Below are 20,764 nucleotides of genomic sequence, written 5' to 3'. Positions count from 1 at the left end.
TGAAAACAGAGGGAATGGTTTCTTTCTCTCCTCTGACACTATGCCTTCCCTCACTTCAGCTTCCATTTTTCCCTCTGCTCCTCCTGGCTATTAATGTCATCCCCAGAAAAGGAATGGAGGTTTCTGTTTTGTTTTTATAGTTGAGCAGAGGTACGTGTTATGATTGCAAACAAAGTAGGTTCAAAAGAACATGGAGAGGAACAATGATAAATCCAGATAAGTGTGATATGTGACTCCTCACACTCTGCAGTTTGGAGTCAGAGGTAAAGGAATTCAGAAGGGTCAGAAGTCTTCCACAAAATACAAGAGCCAAATCTCCTTTGTTCTACCCTCCCTCTCGTTTGCTCTCTGCCTGGCTTGACCTTCTGATAAGCAGTAGTATAGTAAGACCAGGGGTGGAAGCCTTCTGAGAGACAGCTCTGATCACTTACTACACATTCACTCTTCTCTCCACCCTTCCCAAGCTGGCAGCAGCAAGAAGGAATTCTCTGGAAGCACAATCTAACTCCCGAGGTTGGCCCCAGGATGCTACAGAAAACAGGTCGCTTCAGGCCAGTGTAGGAGAGCCAAGGCCACGCGGGTTAACAAAAGTGCTGCCTGGCTGGGCCTTTCTGTTCGCTCAGACAACTCGCCCATCCACTCTCCATTCCAGCTCCTCCCCACGTCTTTCATCCATCTGTAAACCCAACTCCATGTCCTTCCAGTCACACTCTCCAGGATAAAATCTCTCCCCTTTTAGAAGGATACTCGTGAGAGAGAAGAATCACCTTCTGTATAGTTTGTGTTTTTTGCTGGGTTTAATTGACTTCAGCTTGATGTTGACTAGAGCTGTAGATGGGACTCCTGCACCATTCATCGCTGGTCACAAATTCCCTCTTTAAATCTGGAAGCCCAGCCTACCTTCTGCCACAGGGTACGGCAGCCCTGTTTTGCCTTTCACCCCCTTCCCAGACTAGCATTATGGCTTACTCCCCTCACCAAGCCAATGTCATTCACAATACTTGCTCATGCTCACACATCGATGACTGATACAGGTCACTGTCAGTCATCATATTTGATGGTTTGATCATCAGTCATCAACCTCCCTCATCGTATTTGCATAATGTTAGAATTTCTGTCTGACATACATAATGGAACTTTTTCCTCTTTCATCAATAATACACAGAGTGGAATGTTTTCCTCTGTGGCCTTCCCATACCCTTCATTTGTATTGCTGGTTTTGCTTGGCACAACTCTTCAGCAATAGTACAACTTATTTAAGATTTCAACCAGTAGCATAATAGTTGAGAATATAAAGCTATAAACTCTTGTGTGTACATGTATGTGCTTTGCAGGTAAATTAAGATCCCTAACTACTATTTCCCATTAAGACATATGTAGCTCACCAATCTCAAAGCTACTATTCTCAAATTGCACACAAATCTCTCAGTGAATCATTAACTATTAGGATCTTATTTTATGAATCTGGAAACCTATCCATTAATATGAATCATTTAATTCAACTGTCACTGTTTAGAAAGTACTTACAGAGCTAAATAGTCCTCCTGCAAGGCTGTCACATTTTCACGAATTATAGTTGAGTAAGTATTCCATATTGAGATAAGTCTCTTCAACAGATACTTCTATAAACAATAAAGAGAATATTAGTTAGTTCTGCTCACAACAGAATATTAGTTAGTTCTGCTCATTTGCACTGCTTTTCCCTTGTCTGAAAAGACATTAACAGAGAGGTGACAGATATTTCTTCAGAAATAAACTTCATTTGTTACTAAATGTTTAATTGATTTTTTTTAACATTTTAGGTTCACTTTCTTCATATGAAAGCAATATGTAGACAATATGATGTGTGTAAGCACAATGCCTGGCACATAGTAGGAGCCTGATCAATATTAGCCACTCTTATCATTTACTATCACCCAAAAATTTCTAGTTGTCTTTAAAACAGAGACAAAAAAGGGAAAAACATAAGACAAACTTTCTACCTTGAAACTTTCAAACTTTCATGTATATATGTGTATATATATATGAAATATGTATATATATATAAATATATGTGTGTATGTATATATGTATATATAGGTGTGTATACACACACACACACACACACACACACACACACACACACACACATATATGAAAACAAGGAACACTGATTTATGCCTTGAACAAACGTAAACCCTGGGTCCAAAATAAGATTTCTTCAACTGAGCTATTGGCTGGTAAATAACAGCATTTTAACAGTCATATATTTACCAATACATCCCTCAGAATAGTGTTATTCATTGAAATTCTTTAAAGACAAGTGTGAACTTTTACTTCTTTACTCACGGGCCAAGGATCAGATGTCATCAGTGAGCCACCTCAACCCCACAGACATCCAAGTGTCTTCTATTGGTCACTATGCCCATATTCAAGCACGCTCACATCAGCACTCTAGACACTAGATAAAAGAAAGTCTGGAACTCCAAGGTACTTGTGATTTTGCTCTCAGATGGCCCTGGAAACTCACTTGAAATCATCACCTAACACATCTGCTGTTTTGTTTGTGACCCCAAATCTTCAAGGGGCTGCTCCCAAACTTAGGCTTTTCCTGTGCCATCTATCTTATGATCACGGGATCACTGTTAAAGACCTAATCATGGAAATTTTCCCTTTTATTGATGTTATTTTCCCTTTTTATAAGGACAAGATAGCACAGTCATTTCTTCATTCATTAACTCTAATTTCCACATCTCTCTTCCCAATATCAAAAGCAGCTTCAAAATATTTACTTTTTTGGAATATAGCTCTCTGGTTTTAAGTGCTGGCCCTATAAATCAGAGTATATAAATTATGGATATAGAACCGTGAAAAGTCATTCTGTTTACCAACAATCTTTTAGGAAAACAGTTGTTAATAGACATTATCCTTTCTTTATAAAAAAAGAAAAGTATACCATTTCCATCCATTTCTGGTTTCTTAAGACACATTGACAGCTCAGCAAGAATTAAGTACCTTCTCTCATATACATCTCTTAGGGCAGATCTACGGCCAAGGTATTTTCTTCTAAGAATATGCAACTCTTCCTAAGAAAATGAATATATACAGAACTAACAGACTCTTATTTTGGGAAAGACTAGCTTCACAGATAAGGAAGGAAGATGAAACAAAAGAATTATTTTTAAAAACCATCTAACAAAGAATGAATTTACCTTTAACAATGGATATATATCATGGTTGTTCACATCAGAAACAAGATCCTTGGTTACTAGGTTCATCAAAACTGCATGCCACACTATGATTTCATCTTCTTCAGCAAGGTACTTGGTTAAATCAAGTGCTGTTTCAATCTCGATATAATTGTTTCTGTTTGGTTTTTAAAAAAACAACAAAGATTCAAAAAAACCTTTCCTTGCTAAATGATCTGCACACTTTCCATGTTTGTTATATGATTCGGTGCCTGATTTCAAGAAAGTATATGAAATCAAGAAGCTAGAGGGCAAAGGTCCCATCTTGTTGATAAGGTGGAACCCAAGCAATGTTGACAGGCTCTCCATTTCAGTTTGATAGATTCAAGTTCAATGAATACAATAAAGTAGCAAAGAAGAAAAATATCGGTATATGATGGGAGGGACAGGGAAGGCTTTCTGGAGGAGGAACTTAAAAAAAGAATGAAGGAAGGATAGGACTGGAATAAGTAGAAAGATAGAGGAAGGCAGTTAGGACAAAGACGGGGTTAAGGGCAGACCAGCTTAACCAAGACAGGGAATTTCTTTTGTGTGTACTGACAGATGGGGGCTAATTGGTAGTCAAAAGTGTGGAGAGGCTTGACTATCAGGATGAAGAATTTACATTTGGTGGGAAGGTATTTAAACAATCAGGGTAAGATCATGAAATTGATGCCTTAAAATTTTGTTTCAATTTGTGCTGTAGAAGACAGAATGGAATTCTAAAGGACTAACAGCTAGAAGGTAATGTGACAGGCCAGGGAAAGGGTGATGCAAATTTGACTTAGCAAGGAAGCAGTGAAGGCGGTAAGTGAGGTGAGAATCCAAAAGACATTCCCCAGATCCCCAGAATGAATAGATAAGACACAGTGACTTGATGAGAGACGGAGAGAGAGAGGAGAGTCGAGGATATCTCTAATGTTTCAAGTGGGGGAGATGGGAAGCATAGTAGTACCTTTGACAAAGAGGGATTGATAGTAGGAGCAGTTTAGAGAGAGAAATAAAGTTCAGTGCTTTTGGTACTGAATTTAAATAACCTCAGGATGAACAGAAGACAGGAGGAGACAAGTAGATACATAGACTTAGAAGTCATCAACATGTCCTTTACAAACATTTATTGAATACCTTATATCTGGTGGGCACTGTACATATACATAATTAAATGATCACTGAAACCATAAGAAGGCAAGAATTATTCAGAGGAAAGACAGAAGAAAATAACATAACTATGACTGGTCTTAAAGATGCTCAGGGCAGCTGGAAAAAGAAGTCAGATACTGGAGAACAATGTTTGCACATTGAGGTCTCAGGAAGTCAAAAAAGAAGTTTGCAGGAGGATGTGGTAAAAAATATTAAATTCATGGTAATCTCAGAGAAATGTTTCAGTGAAGTAGTGGGTAGGGAAATGTGCTCTACGTCAAGAGGGGAAAAGTAGAAAAAAAAAGGAGGGATAAAATATGCACACGTTCATTCAAGAAATACAACAGGTGAAGGAAAGAGAGATAATTTATTATGTGTACTCCTTAACTTTATTGTCGAAGAATTTAAATTCTGAACATACATTCATTTCCCTGGTTAGAAACTTCACAGTAGAGTAAATCCAATATCAATGAAATCAACAATTCTGTAATACATTAGAATTTAGGCTCATTAAAATTATACATACAGCCATTTTTGGGTAACAAAAATCACTTCAAAGTCTTAATTGATAGTCTATTTATTTCTAGAAACTCTTTATTTTGGATATATCAGTTACTTTATTTCCTTAACTTCCAATATCTTAGAATGATATGAAAATTTCTTCCATAATCTTCCTAAATTTATCCATCTGAACATTAACAGTCTTTACAAATGCAAGTCTGAACTCCGTGTATGTTACCTAAGTTTTCACTCTTGATCTATATTTTAAAATAATGATTCTTATACATTTTGTGATAATCCTATAAATATTTAAACACTATTACTTTTTCCTACTTACATCGTCTCTACTGCATCCTTCTAAAGGTTCTTCTTTAAGGGCTCCCCCCCCCTTTTTAATCATGGAAAGGCATTTTATTTTATTTTAAATGTAGCAGTCTGTACATGTTGATCTCAAACTCCAGTCTATCCCCCTCTTCCCCTCAGGACTTCCCTTTAAAACATTAAATTTTCTTTGCTGCTCCTTTAAGAGCCTTTCAAAATTTCTCCATGATCAGTTTAAATCTTATTATACCAAACTTAACTTAATTGAAAATACATAGGACTTTCATATAATTAACCACCAAATTTTGACTTGACAAAGAACATATATTCCTTCTTGTCAAATTGTTATAAAAAACATCGTTTCCTGTGGCTTTCATTTTTATTAGTAATAGATGTTATTGCTCTTTGCTGATGATGATCTTTTTTGAATTGTCTTTTTTTCTAATTTTTTATTGTTGCAAAATACACATAACATAAAGTTTGTCTTCTTAGCCATTTTAAAGTGTACAGTTCCCTGGTATTAAATACATTCATATGTATAACTGATTAACTTTGCTGCCCAGCAGAAACTAACACTGTAAATCAACTGTACTCCAATAAAACTTTTTTAAAAGTACATTCATAATGTACAACTATCATCACTAGCTATCTAGATAATTCTTTTCATCCTGTGAAGCTGAAACTCTGCAGCCATTAAACAGTATCTCCCCATGCCTCTCCCACCCTCCGGCCCCTGTCCTCGGCAATCACCAGTCTTTCAATCTCTATGATTCTGACTACTCTAAGTAGCTCATATAAATGGAAACATACACTGTTCGTCTTTCTGTGACTGGTTTATTTCACATAACATAATGTCCTCAAGGTTCATCCATGTTGTTGCATATACCATCAACTTTTAAAAAATTTTTTAAACCTTTTATTTTGTATTGAGGTATAGCAGTATTCTTGCCTGGAGAATCCCAGGGACGGTGGAGCCTGGTGGGCTGCCGTCTATGGGGTCGCATAGAGTCGGACACGACTGAAGCGCCTTAGCAGCCGCATAGCCAGTTAACAATGTTGTGATAGTTCCAGGTGAACAACAAAGGGACTCAGCCATACATATACGTGTATCCATTGTCCTCCAAACTCCATCCCATCCAGGCTGCCACATAACATTGACCAGAGTTCCATGTGCTATACAGTAAGACCTTGCTGGTTACCTATTTTAAATATAGCAGTGTGTACCTGTTCATCGCAAACGCCATATCTCTTCCCCTCATCCTTCCCCCTGGCAACAGTTAAGTTCTTTCTCTAAGTCGGTGAGTCTCTTTCTGTTTTGTAAGTAAGTTCATTTGTATCATTTCTTTTTAGATTCCACATGTAAGGGATATAATATGATATTTCTTCTCAGTCTGACTTACTTCACTCAATATTACACTCTCTAGGTCCATTCATGTTGTCTTTTATACCATAAAATTTCACAATAACCACAGAATTTGATCCTAATCTTAATAAGTTAGGGCCTGTATAAACTAAAGAGCCAACTTCATAGGGATGAGGTTATTATTTTTGTAAATTCCTCAAGTTACACTGTTAAATGATGAGAGAGAAAATATACTCACTTAGACAAGGAAAAGGCATCATCAACCAGCTGAAGTCTATGAATAACAGGAATAGCCTGCAGATGAGATCCAAAAATGCTCAGGAAAAGATGAGAACATTTTTAGTAGAAAAATAACTTTCAAAATAATAACAACATTTCAAGATCATTGCTGCTTACAAAGCACTTTCATGTGCATTATCTCATGTACAGAGAAATGATCATTTCTAAGGATAATTTCCGTAATTTATTTATTATACATCTGTTTTTGATAAGCGATCCCTTTGGACATCAATCATATGGCTTAAATATGGCTGAGAGTTCTGCCAAAATATTCTGTGAAAAACAGCATGTTAAAAAATAAAACAGGAAGCCAAGTTTAAAGGGCCTCTCCAAAACAAAAAGTATACATTATTTGTATCACAAAGTCCAAACTGTTGTCAGGGAACTTTTTGGCATAGAAAGCCTTAAATAAATATTACTTAGCACTATTTTGGCAATGCTGAGGTACTCTTTTCAGTGGTATCTCTCTTCTCAAGAGTTTACTAATTCGACACACTATCACCAACAGAGCCCTTTGAATCATGAAAAGGAGTCAACTGCACACCTAACTTCTCAGGCTTCTGTTTGAGCTCCCCGGCACTGCCAGGCCACAGGACTGTCTCAGCTTGTGTCCCAAGGGTCCCAAAGTTTCCTACAGCATTCCTTCAACAGCAACACCCCACCCCCAGCCCCCACCAAGCATATTCATATATGTGGTCCCAGAAGATTTATCTTCACAACATCCCTGTGAGCATCTGAACAAGCCAAGCCTAATTCTTTCCTTGGCAGTAGTCATATATCTTTTCTGGCAGTAATAATAATACTTACATTTTCTAGATTAATATTAATAGTAGAAATGTTTTGTTTGCTCAGTAATTATGTTGTAGGAATAACTGACCAGTTTTTCAATAAGTAAAATCTACAAGGGCTTCAAGAAATCATTGCTATAATGGCATGACCTAGTGTTTCCACAGCTAAGACTGCCCTTAGAAATTAAAAAAAATTTAGCTACTCTGAAAAAGACTTTTAAATAAAGTATTATTACAGCCAGTTTTTGTACCTTTATTCAAAAGCCCAATGATAAATCTTTTCAAATTACTGATCATGTTCTGAATGCCTGAATTGGGTTAGGCTTCTGTTAATATCATACATACATTATCTTATTTAATCTCCACAACAAGCTTTTAACATTGGTCCATTATACCCACTATTCTATAGACAAGGAATCCAAGGCACGACTGGCTAAACAAGAGGCCCAAGGTCACACATCTGGTAAATGATGATCAAAAATACGAACACAAGTTGATCTGACCCAGAACCCAAGCTCTGCCAGCGCTCTGTGCACTGCCTCTTTTGCCAGAGATTCACTGGGTGACTCACAGAAATGCTGACGACAGAGACACCTAAGATACCTTTTAGTTCAACACACTAGTTTTACAAATGGAGTCTAAATGAACTGCCCCAGATTTCACAGCAGAGCCACCTCTACAGACTTCTAAGCCAGCATCCATCTCCACTAATGGAGATTTGGTTTAATTCAACCAAGTAAAGTCTGACTGATAAGAGCTAGCCAATATTTTAATTTTTATATATTGTATAATAATTTATAGTTATTTGATAACTTAAAGTGATATTGGATTATTATCGATATCTTATAAATTAAATTATCTCCTTGGCTGGAAGATGAAAATACAATTTTTAGAAATTAACATTTTCTAGCATTTATGTACTGGGACCTATTATGAGCTTAGAAAGTTTTTTGTTTTGGTTTTTGTTTTGGCCACACCAGGTGGCATGGGGGAATCTCAGTCCCTGACCAGGGATTGAACCTGTGTCCCCTGCATTGGGAGTACACTGTCTTAACCACTGGACTACTAGGGAAGTCCCTAGACATTTTAGGTATTTGTTTACTTACATCATCTCTAATTCTCATACGGAATAAGAAAGATATGATATTATTCTCATTTTAAAGTGAAGAAATTGAAGCAGAACATTTAACTAACTTGCCTAAGATCACAAAATTAACAGTTAATAGGAAATTATTTTGATTTTCACTTAGAAAGGTAAAATTATTATGGAAAAGTGAGATTAATGTTCAAAAACACAATACATTCAACCCAAACCTCTTTTTTCTAAGAAAAAAAAAAATCCAGCATGCCTTGGTATGAAGGGTGGCAAAGGGGTCAGGTTCCCACCAGTCAGGTTAATAAAAGCTCAGCCTGTAAAGTCTAGAGAGTACAGTATTCATGATATTCAATAAAAGGTATAAAAATAAAACTTACCTTAGGATCTTTTTCAAGCTGTTGATTTAATTTCTTCCAACCTAATTTATCATAGTTAACCCTATAGTATCCAGTCATATTCAAATTTAATATCACCCAGTCATGATCAGAATCTGAAACTTGCATTTCAGGAAATACTTCTACAAAGAAATACGTGAACAGCTTGAATTGGTACATTTTAAAAATATTTCACTACATGTTTTACTATACCCTCTTAATTCTAAACAACAAATCCAGTAAAACAAAAAGTAAAGATATTCGAAAATATGTATTGATCTTACCATATATTTTTTCACATGCAATGACTTTTGATTAGAAATGTTTCTTTAAAGCTCTATGTTCAACAAGAACGATGTAATATTTTAGTTTTAAATAAGCTATTCAAAAGCTAGACATTTTAACATTTTATTCTCTTTTATATATACATGTATGCGTGTGTATATATATATATATTTGCATATATATGTGAAGGTATTTTAAAAAATCTGTTACTTACTGCTGCTTTTATCTAGCCAGACTAAAGACTGTGTAGTTCCATTTTTTATCCAAAGAATAGGTATAATCCATGTGTCACTTTTTGGAAAAAAATGAAAACTTCAGTTACTGTTCACACATAAGAATAAAAGCTTTGAGCCAATATTAAATAAGATGATAAAATAAAAGAACTCAAATTCTTCGGTCATTCCTTGTGGATATACAGGACTTTGCTCTTAGAATTATTCACTGTTGTTTCACAAATCAGCTTTGGCTATTTATTTATTCTCTTGTGCCTCACAGATTTGCTTCTTCTTGCAACTCAGGGTAGCTTCTAAGGCTCTCCTGTATCTGAAACTTTCAAGGCCTGTTTATATTCAATTATAGCCATCTGGCCTTACTCAGGGGTCATTCAAATGCTGCAGACATACCCAAAGCTATCTGTGCCAAGAAAACTGAATAATCATTTAAGAAGAAAAAGCATGACAAACATTTCAAAATGCTTTTCCACCTCAAGTTTCCTCCCAGTTTGAAAAGTGTTCAACAACAATTCAGCCAAATTATTCATATTCACTGAATGCTGGCATTCTTCCCGTGTTGGTGGATGTGACCTGGATGAAGTCACTGACCATGAGGAGGACATTAGTCATCTGAAGACACACATTACTCGGCATTTAGACAATATTTCCAATCTTGCTCAAATGCTCACACATCTTGTTTCTCAGACTTTGAACTGAAAGTCTCTGTTCATATGACAGCTAAGGCCACCTCTTCTCAAAAGTCATGAAATACCACAGGGAGAAGGGACCTGCAGGTCTCCTATTTCCTCCCCTGGGGTTTTAAAGAGTGGGACAACCTGAAAATTTTGGTGATGGTATATGAAAATAAATTACTCATTTGTGCTTATACTCAATACAGTGTGATCTGAGAATCAAACCCTTTATCAGAAACAGTTGAAAACTATCTAACAAGTTAAGGAAGAAAAGGAAACAGAAGGAGAAAGTGATGAATGCTAAGCCACGGTGTACTCACCATCTCATTTCACTCCTACAACGACCCCCTGGGGTTTGTATTATTACATTTGCTTTATAGATGAGGAAACTGAAACTCAGAGATTTTAAACAAGACTGAGGTTTGAATTTGGGATCTATAACTCTAATATTTTATGTATGCTTACAAAACCACATATACATGTGTGGGCATACATGCACAGAATTATTCCTCAAGGATATGATCGCCATTCGGTTCCATTTCTAGAGAAGGGAAGACGATCTGGCAACCATATCCCCTTTTTCTTAACTAACATAAGGCCATTCAGATTCTATTTTACTGGCTTTCACACAGAATTCTGAGTAATTCATTATTACCTTTGTCTAAAGGACAAAAATGAATGCCTAACACTCAAAGCTTTGGTTGTGGGTGTGGCCCTAAATCCCAGGGGAGGAACACTGCAAGAATCCCTAAATGCAGGTCTCGGGCCTTGTTCAGGACCTCAGGAGCTCTGCTCCGTCCTAGCACAGAATGGAATCCTGCATGGAGCACTGAGTCAACATCCTCAAGTCATCTCATGGAGGGGTGTGTATCCAGTGGCAGTTATGCTTCCTCATCCATAGGCTGGTTTCCTTTTGATCAGAGCTCAACCCCAAGGAAGGTGAAGACAGGAGAAAATCTACCTACTTGTGGGTTAGAAGAGTCTGATTTTTAACCTTTCCAAGATAAAATGGCTCCTGTTTCATGACGCCCGTGGATACATTTAAGGTGATAACTGGAAAACCACTCTGGTGTGTCCAACTGTCCATGATGCTTTTTACTGTTGCTGGCAAAAGAACTTTACTCTGGTCATCTATGGCCTGTTTTAAAAATATCATCACAAAAGCGGTTATTTACCATCCAAATCTTTTGAGGTGGCCAACTCCTAAAAGAGACTATCAATACGTAGCAATTGTATTTCTCATTTTATATAGTGAAACCCAGTGGAGAATTTCTGCACCAAATTTAATTCTGTTCATCTCCGTATATATGAGTAGTTCCTTAGTTCATCCTTTCACTCATTCATTCAATCACTGAACACAATTTTTATGGATCTAATATATGCAGGCTCTATTCTGGGTACCGGAAACACAGTGTGTTAGTAGTTGCTCAGCTGTGTTCAAAATGCCATGGACTGTAGCCCACCAGGCTCCTCCATCCATGGGATTTTCCAGGTAAGAATACTAGAGTGGATTGCCATTCCCTTCTCCAGGGGACCTTCCCAATCCAGAAATTGAACCCAGGTCTCCTGCACTGCAAGCAGATTCTTTACCATCTGAGCCACCAGGGAAGCCTGGGAATACAGTAGTGAAGACTAAAGAAGTAACCTCTGACTTAAAGGAGTGTCATAGACAAGGGAAGGAGGTTTTCCTGTGGCATCAGCATACACACATGGCCTCACGATCTTACAGCATAACACAGCAAAAACATGGCAGAGAGTGAGAGAATTACCATTTGAAAATGTCTCCACAGATCATCTTGCTCAGCATTTGAGTAAGAAAAAGTCTCCAAATATGACTGTTAAAATAGAAAAGGTAAGGTTAAAATGAATAACTTCCCAAAGCAATTCATGTTTACTGTCTTTAGGTAACCACAATTTTGTAAACTCACCTTAAGTGCGCTGATAAATATTTTCTCATTCAAGAAACTAGAAAGCATCCGGGCCAGAGACGCTCCCTAAGACATAAGAAGTTGTCCATTATTTGAACAAAATTCAATATCTAAATACTGACACGTTCCATTTTGGTATGCAAGATTTTGGGCTGTGCTCCTCATTGCATTGTATACCTCAGTTGAATGTCTGGGTTAACCCAAAATGTGCTAATAACATAAACTGTCACTGCTACTGCTAAGTCACCTCAGTAGTGTCCGACTCTGTGCGACCCCATAGATGGCAGCCCAGCAGGCTCCGCCGTCCCTGAGATTCTCCAGGCAAGAACACTGAAGTGGGTTGCCATTTCCTTCTCCAATAAACTGTCACTAATTAATAGATAAAAGAAGAGAAAATGTCCTACGTATGAGAATTCAGGGGACAGAAAACTTTTTAAATTGAGATACTCACACAACAAGTGTAAATAAATAAATGTTGCCTGTCGTTCCAGTTGTACAAGGATCAGCAATTAGTCACTGGAATTGCCTACTGACAATGTCACAGCATGGGTGTGGGGGCAGGCAGGGGGACTCGGGATGGAGGAAACTAGGAAGCAGTCTTTGCTCTGAATATACTAATCCCAAGATAGTTCAGATACGTAGCTAAAGAAAATTTTCAGTGACCCCAGATTCTTGCATCCTTCCATACACAGAAAAGCACTAAAAGTGTTCATTTGAGATGTCTGTTCCTTGTGATTAGCAGGAATCTTTTTATACCTGACTGAATGTTTGTCCCAGGAACAAAACGAAACAAGACCTTCAGCTATATCCTGGCTCCTCCCTTATGTCTTTGGAACAGTGTCTCAGAGTATTCTCTGAGAGGCTGTCTCCTGGGCTATAGTCCTCAGTAAGTTTCCTGAATAAAAGTTAACTCACATTTTTTATGTTGTGTGCTTTTCTTTCAGTGACACAAGAACAAATTTCCACCAGGCAGAAGAGTTCACCTTAAAAGTATCCAGCTGTCTGTCTATATTAAAAAAGGTAGATGGCATTGAGCATCTATTATAGATTAACATTTACTAGATAAGAACTGATTTAACCACGTTTTCTGAAACCCATCTACCAAATAACATTAAGGTCTTTGTACCAAAATTGTGTAGTAGCACATTGGTCTAGAACCCAAAGAACCCATTTTATGTAGCTTTCTGCAAGAATGCAGCACAAATATAAATGTGAAACTCAGTTTTACCTTGTTGTAAGTAAATAAGTCAAAGAGCTCATTTATTTCATTGGTTTCTGTGAAACTTTCCACCTTCATGGAGACGGCTCTAGACACCAGGGCATGATCTTCTCTGAGCACACCATGTAAAATGTTAGAAAAGAAGATCTCATTCTAAAAGGAAAGCATTGAGACACATTAACTTCTGAGTTATCACAGAAACAGGAAGTTCAATGTTCCTAAAATATTTTCAAAAACTATCATTGAGGAGGGGAAGAAATCAATAATTTAGAAGTGCTCTTTGGGCTACAATGTGACAAATAAGTCAAGAGTCCTTGAATAACAAAACTCTATGATACTTTCCTTCCCATTTGGTCTCCTTTTTTATTTCAATTAAAAAAATCAATTACAAAAGTTAATGTGGTTAACTTAACAAGACAGCCATCTATTGGGTTGGCCAAGAAGTTTGTTTGACTTTTCCATAAGATGGAACAAACTTCTTGGCCAACCCAACACATTGCTTACGTAAGGAGGTCCCTGGCCACCCAGAGCGGTCCTCCAGGGAACAGCATCTCTAGGCGGTTTCAATCCTCTAGAGTTTTACTGGTAACTTTATTAGTAATCCCTTAAAATGTATCAGACTCTTACATGGACATTTATAAACCAAAAGCAATGCCAAATTTACAAATTCACAGTGATGATGATGTAGTAATATTAGTTATTAGAAGTAAATTGAAGTAAATCTACAAACTGGATACTGTAATTTATAACTCATGCATTAAGAATTTTTTTTTACTGTAAAAGTGTTAGTCGCTTTTAGTGTCATGTCTGACTCTTTGCAACCCCATGGAACTTCAGCCCGCCAGGCTCCTCTGTCCATGGAATTCTCCAGGCAAGAATACTGGAGTGAGTAGCCATTCCCTTCTCCAGGGGATCTTCGCTATCCAGGGATCAAACCCTAGTTTCCTGCACTGTAGGCAGATTCTTTACCCTCTGAGCCACCAGAGAAACTGGCAGTTATTTATATTTTAATAAGGTCTAGAACTCTCCAAAAGATTAGATCTCTCTTAGACACATGACAAGGGCCATTTCTTTCTGAGGGAAAGCTGGAAGGAAAACCGAAGAATAGTTAAGAGGTGCATGCAAAGACAGGGCCAAAGAAAGGGCCGTGGAGACACTGCAGGGGCAGCCTAGGCGCACGCTGGCGAGCACCGGGAAACCACGGGGAGTCTCAGCTCCCAGGCGACTCTCTGTGGCCCCAAGTTGACTCCCTTACCCCTCACCAATGTCAGATAAACTGTCAAACTCTGCCCCATGGCCATTTGCCAATATTTCAATCAACCCTCTCTAGTTAGCATATTATGTTTAGATTTATGAATACTTTGGTTAAGTTATCATCAAACTCAGCTTTTCTCAAAATGAGAAAACCTGTCATTTAGAGAAATGCATGTCAAACTTTACTGTCCATAAGGATCACCTGGGGATCTTGTCAAATTATATTCTAATTCAGTCGGTCTGCACTGGGGTTGAGTTTTTTTTTTTTTTTTTTGGCAGCACCTTGAGACATGCAGGATCTTAAGTTCCCCCGACCAGGGATGGAAACTCCTGCCCCTTCCAGTGGAAGCCTGGAGACTTAACCACTGGACCGCCAGGGAAGTCTGGGGTCTGTATTTCTACTTAATGACCAGGTGATGCTGATGTTGGTACATAGTTGAAGAACCACACTTTGAGTAGCAAAGATTTAGAGGAGACATCCGCATAAAGTCCCACCTTACTCGTTAAGTATAGATTTTATTAATTTAACACCTAAGAGCTCTTGAGAGTGTGCACTGTCGACCCCTGTGCCATATAAACACAATGAAGAAAATAGCAAAAATAAAAAACACCCTGAAGTAACTCCCATTAGAATGTTGTTAATCCAGCTCTTTCTAACCTTTTCCCCTATTTATTCATTCTTATAGTTGTAAAAACTTTTCATCTTGTTCATTTACTTATTATCACATTCATTTAGAAATTTTGCTATCTTATCTTCATAACTATTCCTAATAATGGCTGCTGTATTATAAATGAAACAAATACAAATTGGAAAGAAATAACCCCAACCTTAATCATGACTCTCACAGGGTAGATACAACTTTTGCAAAAGCAAAACACTAAAATAAACAAATGCACAGCTGCATAATACCCCTTCAGGTTGATGGACTATAATTGACTTAATCATTTGCCTACTGGGTAGGCATTTAAGTTGTTTCCAGTTTTTTTTTTTTTTCTTTTCTGTTGTAGACAATGTATTAATGAATACTTTTGTACACATAACCTTTTCCATATTTTTCTTTCAGAACAGATTGTCTCTCTCTTTTGCGCCTGCCTGGCATAAGGTTTACATAATCTTCTTGGTTTCTTCCCAATCACACATGATAACTGTGATGAATGAGGTGAACACCTCTTACTCAACATTCCTTGGGTTTTTCTACTCTGGGCCTTCCATAAGGTGATGCTCATCCCAGTCTGTTCTGGTCTTGTGGAAGGGAAACTCTACGTAAAAAGCAATATCAGCTTTTTAAAAAACATTATCTAGCTACTGCATATAATGATTGGATAAAGTGAGTCTGTACACTCTCCATTTCTTTCTTCATGCAAGCTGTGAGATCCCAGAGAACAAACCTATTTCTATCAGATCTATCATTATCCTAAGAAATGTAACAGGATTTATTATAAAATTTGTATGGAATATCACTGTGGTTGAAAGCACAGGGTTTGGAGTCAAGCTACCTGGGTCTGAATCCTACTGCAGCCTCCTAGGGATTGTGTGACTCATAAAAGGCAACTAATTTCATCACTCCGAAATTCAGTTTCACCTCTGAAAATGGGGTGAACACTGTCCTCACTGTATTGTTATCAGGTCTAAATTAATTTACATAGAATTTTTAGCACTGTGACTGGCAAATAGAATATGCTCAATAAGGGTTAACCACGACTGTGATTATATCATCATCATTAGTTCTTCAGAAGAGTGAATCAGATATTGTACATAATACACTCTAAGCACGTAACGAATGCTTAGTAAATGACGGCTGTCACAATAGTGCCCACTAAATACTCAATCTATTGAATGACTACATGAAACTTTATCTTACAGATGAGGAATGAAAGCTCAGAAGAGTTCAACTACTTGCCTCAGCTTATGGTGATCATAAAAACACAGCGAGATCTGACTGGCCGCAAGGCCCCTATGCGCCCTTTCCCTCCACGAGATCTGCTGCTTTCTTAGACCAGTCAGAAGAGGGATGCAGAAAAGTCAGTGAGTAGCAATGTTAGAGCTGGAGCTTCAGGGATCAAGAAACCAACTGGAATGTTCTGAATGCTTGACCATGACCCATTCATCTAGTATGTTAATAACTTTCAGCTGAAGTTAGACCAGAATTAGAAAAAAATGGAAATCTGTTTCTGCATATGTTTCTGTGATGCTCTTTATTCAATTTCAATCTCATGACTGAGTCAAAGGAAGCTAAAGTTCTGATCTCTTAAAGACCACTGAAACAAAGCCTTAGGCTTTTAAAAAACAAAGCTCATGGCAATTTTTTCAAGCTCTAAGATCTGATACTCTTCTGGCAAGGGTTATGGTTCACTCAGCTCTACTAGTGATTGAGAAATGTACACTCAGAAAACAGTGTTTAAGAACCAATGATAAAAATAAATAAAACTAAATGGTATGAGAGGATAATCTTACCATCTTAGCTTCAAAAACATTGGTAACATGTTTCCATCAATGTTTCCCAGATATGATAATATCTTAGCCACTTTTGTTGCATTAAAAGGTAACTGATTGATGTTGATAAAGAACATACAGGTGAATCTAATTGTTTTAAGGACTGGAATGTCTTTCCATATTGACTCTCAGCACAGAGGTAATTTTGGGTACAACCAAATGCTTTAAAAAATAGTTACAGATGACACTAACCATGTGTAGATGCTACTTTATAAAAGATATAAACAATTTTGTAAGTGTAGCATATATGGAAGGACTAAGACTTACTACATATATACTAGTACATATATAGTTAACACATATGAAAAGAGTCATAATGAACGTGCTTACACACACCATAAGCCCCTTGAGAACAAGAACACTACCAGGTGTTTTCTCCCTAGGGATAAAGGCATGGGCTTTGCAGCTAGAGAAACCTGGAATTGAATCTCATCTCCGACCTTTAATAACTGTGAGATCTTGAACAACTTACCTAATACTTATACCCTCAGTTTCCTCAATAGAAGATAGAAAAAATAACAACTATACTCAAAGGATTATTTTGAAGATTGATTAAGATGATGTATGTATAAGACTCACACTACCAGGCAGTTAAGTTCCAAGTGCTCGGTGAATGGTATTAAATAATATTTTGATTATTTATTAATATTGATGATCATCATTATCCTCATCTTCAGCCTAGATCCAGATCACTGGAATGTAATCACAGTTTCACCTCAACCAGGCAAATGACCTTGAGCAAGTCAATTAACGTTTCAGTACTTCATTCTGTAGATCTATATAATGATGTCTAGCCCAGGGGAGGAAGAGCAGAGGTACTGTAGAGTGGCTGGACTGTGTGATGGTGGGCATTTTATAGGACGTTCACAAAGGGTAAGAGGAAAATTCTGAAAGAGATGGAAATACCAGACCACCTGACCTGCCTCTTAAGAAACCTGTATGCAGGTTAGGAAGCAACAGTTAGAACTGGACATGGAACAACACACTGGTTTCAAATAAGAAAAGGAGTACATCAAGGCTGTATATTGTCACCCTGCTTATTTAACTTATATGCAGAGTACATCATGAGAAACGCTGGGCTGGAGGAAGCACAAGCTGGAATCAAGATTGCCAGGAGAAATATCAATAACCTCAGATATGCAGATGACACCACCCTTATGACAGAAAGTAAAGAGGAACTAAACAGCCGCTTGAAAGTGAAAGAAGAGAGTGAAAAAGTTGGCTTAAAGCTCAACATTCAGAAAACTAAGATCATGGCATCTGGTCCTATCACTTCATGGCAAATAGATGGGGAAACAGTGGAAACAGTGTCACACTTGATTTTTCTGGGCTCCAAAATCACTGCAGATGGTGACTGCAGCCATGAAATTAAAAGACGCTTACTCCTTGGAAGGAAAGTTATGACCAACCTATAGAGCATATTAAAAAGCAGAAACATCACTTTGTCAACAAAGGTCCGTCCAGTCAAGGCTATGGTTTTTCCAGTGGTCATGTATGGATGTGAGAGTTGGACGGTGAAGAAAGCTGAACACTGAAGAATTGATGCTTTTGAACTGTGGTGTTGGAGAAGACTGTTGAGAGTCCCTTGGACTGCAAGGAGATCCAACCAGTCCATCCTAAAGGAGATCAGTCCTGGGTGTTCATTGGAAGGACTGATGTTGAAGCTGAAACTCCAACACTTTGGTGACCTGATGCAGAGAGCTGACTCACTGGAAAAGACCTTGATGCTGGGAAAGATTGAGGGCAGGAGGAGAAGGGGACGACAGAAGATGAGATGGTTGGATGGCATCACCGACTCAATGGACATGGGTTTGAGTGGACTCTGGGAGTTGGTGATGGACAGGGAGGCCTGGCGTGCTGCAGTTCATGGGGTCGCAAAGAGTCAGACACGACTGAGCGACTGAACTGAACTGAACTGAACTTGCAAAGTGGCATGGAACTGGGGCAGTAAAAGACTGCTACATCAGTACTCCTCAGAAGCTACAATTTCACAAACAGGTGAAAAAAAAAGGGTTTTTTTAAAGTTTCTGTGCAGCCAAGAGAGGTCTGTCAAATTTTTATTCTGCCAACTTTTTAATAAACAGAAGATAAATATTATCTACTTATTATCTTCTTCCTTTCATAAAACAGGGAAAAATTTACAACTAATATAATATTAATGGGCTTCTCTGGTGGCTCAGACAGTAAAGAATCTGCCTGCAACGAGGGAGACCGAGGTTTGATCCCTGGGTTGGGAAGATCTCCTGGAGAAGGAAATGGCAACCCATTCCAGTATTCTTGCCTGGAGAATTCCATGGACAGAGGAGCCTGGCAGGCTATATAGTCCATGGGGTCACAAAGAGTTGGACACGAATGAGCGACTTTCACTTTCACTTTCATAATAATAGAAAGAACAATCTTAGATTCTCCTTCAAAGTGAATAAATTTAGCCTGTGAAGATCTGACCAGTGGAAATCAGCATGTTAAATGTCAATACATTCTAATGAGCAAGGGTTTGGAGAGGAGAAAAGAGGCCAGAAATAGAGCCTTGGGAACACTTGGGAGGGGAGAGGAGAAAAAGACCCGCAAAAAGCAGCAGAAATAGCAGCTCTGAGCATCAGAGAGATGGCAGGAGGCAGGAACAGAGAGGAAGAAAGAAACCCTGACTTGGTGTGAAGAAATGAGGTCTGTGTCAAAAGATCGTATTAAATCTAAACATTTAAACACTTAAATCAATTTAGCTTTATCATGCCATTCTGAAAGCATTACCTAAGTACTCTAAATAAAATATTAGAAATAAAACTTTCAATTCAGATTTGCATACACATAAACTAATTTTCCATGTTACTATTCATTCAACATAGCAAAAGATTATCAGCTGTAATAGATACAATGTCAGCTATGAGTATCATATGCAATATCAGCTATATTATAGGTAATATAACATAGCATATTACTTATTATTAAAGTTGTAGACTACTGATTGCAAGTGCTTTAAAATTCAGTCTAGGTAGAAATAAATGAAAATAACCTAAAATCTAATAGTAGGGAAAATATTATATATATATATATATGTGTATATATATATACACACATACACACACACAAACACATCTTATAAAGTTACATGATAAAATACTAGGCAACCCTTAAAAATCTTATTTCCAAGGATAATCTAATGACCTGTGGAAAAGCTCTTGATATAGTATGAAGTAGAAAGGGCATTACACATTTCTGTGTAATTTTCACTTCTAGGAATATTTACAATAATAAAAGCCTGACAAAAGAAAACAAATCAAAAAGACAACACTGAACATCTCTGATATTACAGATAATTTATTATCTCTATATTTTTCTGTATTTTACACACTTTCAACAATGAAAATTAACTACTATTATAATTAGAAGAAAAATTATAAATTAATTTAACAGACATACTTACCCTTGGGAGTTTAGGATTGAAGTGGTTAATTACCCCAAATTCAAAATAAGATGCAAAACCTTCATTGAGCCAGATATTATTCCACCAATTCATGGTAACCAAGTTTCCAAACCACTTTTGGAGTTGGGGATAAAAAGAACAATCTTAACTTCAATTTAAGTAATATTTATTGTAATTACATGTTAAATAAA

The 20,764-nt window shown here is 37.4% G+C and overlaps 1 protein-coding gene across 1 annotated transcript in view; it reads right to left on the bottom strand.

The window, feature by feature from the left end:
- The window catches only part of LVRN (laeverin), a 69,588-nt gene that overhangs the window by 12,912 nt on the left and 35,912 nt on the right, over positions 1 to 20,764 (bottom strand). The window contains exons 6-15 of the mRNA XM_081513722.1: positions 20,574 to 20,687; positions 13,414 to 13,557; positions 12,186 to 12,251; positions 12,027 to 12,092; positions 11,223 to 11,395; positions 9,568 to 9,644; positions 9,072 to 9,211; positions 6,770 to 6,825; positions 3,192 to 3,345; positions 1,528 to 1,622 (exon numbers count right to left, since the gene is read on the bottom strand). Of these exons, the coding sequence (XP_081369848.1) occupies positions 1,528 to 1,622; positions 3,192 to 3,345; positions 6,770 to 6,825; positions 9,072 to 9,211; positions 9,568 to 9,644; positions 11,223 to 11,395; positions 12,027 to 12,092; positions 12,186 to 12,251; positions 13,414 to 13,557; positions 20,574 to 20,687 (1,085 nt within the window). The remainder of the gene's footprint in view (positions 1 to 1,527; positions 1,623 to 3,191; positions 3,346 to 6,769; positions 6,826 to 9,071; positions 9,212 to 9,567; positions 9,645 to 11,222; positions 11,396 to 12,026; positions 12,093 to 12,185; positions 12,252 to 13,413; positions 13,558 to 20,573; positions 20,688 to 20,764) is intronic.

This window comes from Giraffa tippelskirchi, chromosome 7, assembly GCF_054371585.1.
Source record: "Giraffa tippelskirchi isolate mGirTip1 chromosome 7, T2T-mGirTip1v1.2.pri, whole genome shotgun sequence".
Classification (NCBI taxonomy): Eukaryota; Metazoa; Chordata; class Mammalia; order Artiodactyla; family Giraffidae; genus Giraffa; species Giraffa tippelskirchi.
This window is presented reverse-complemented; position numbering and strand designations above follow the sequence as displayed.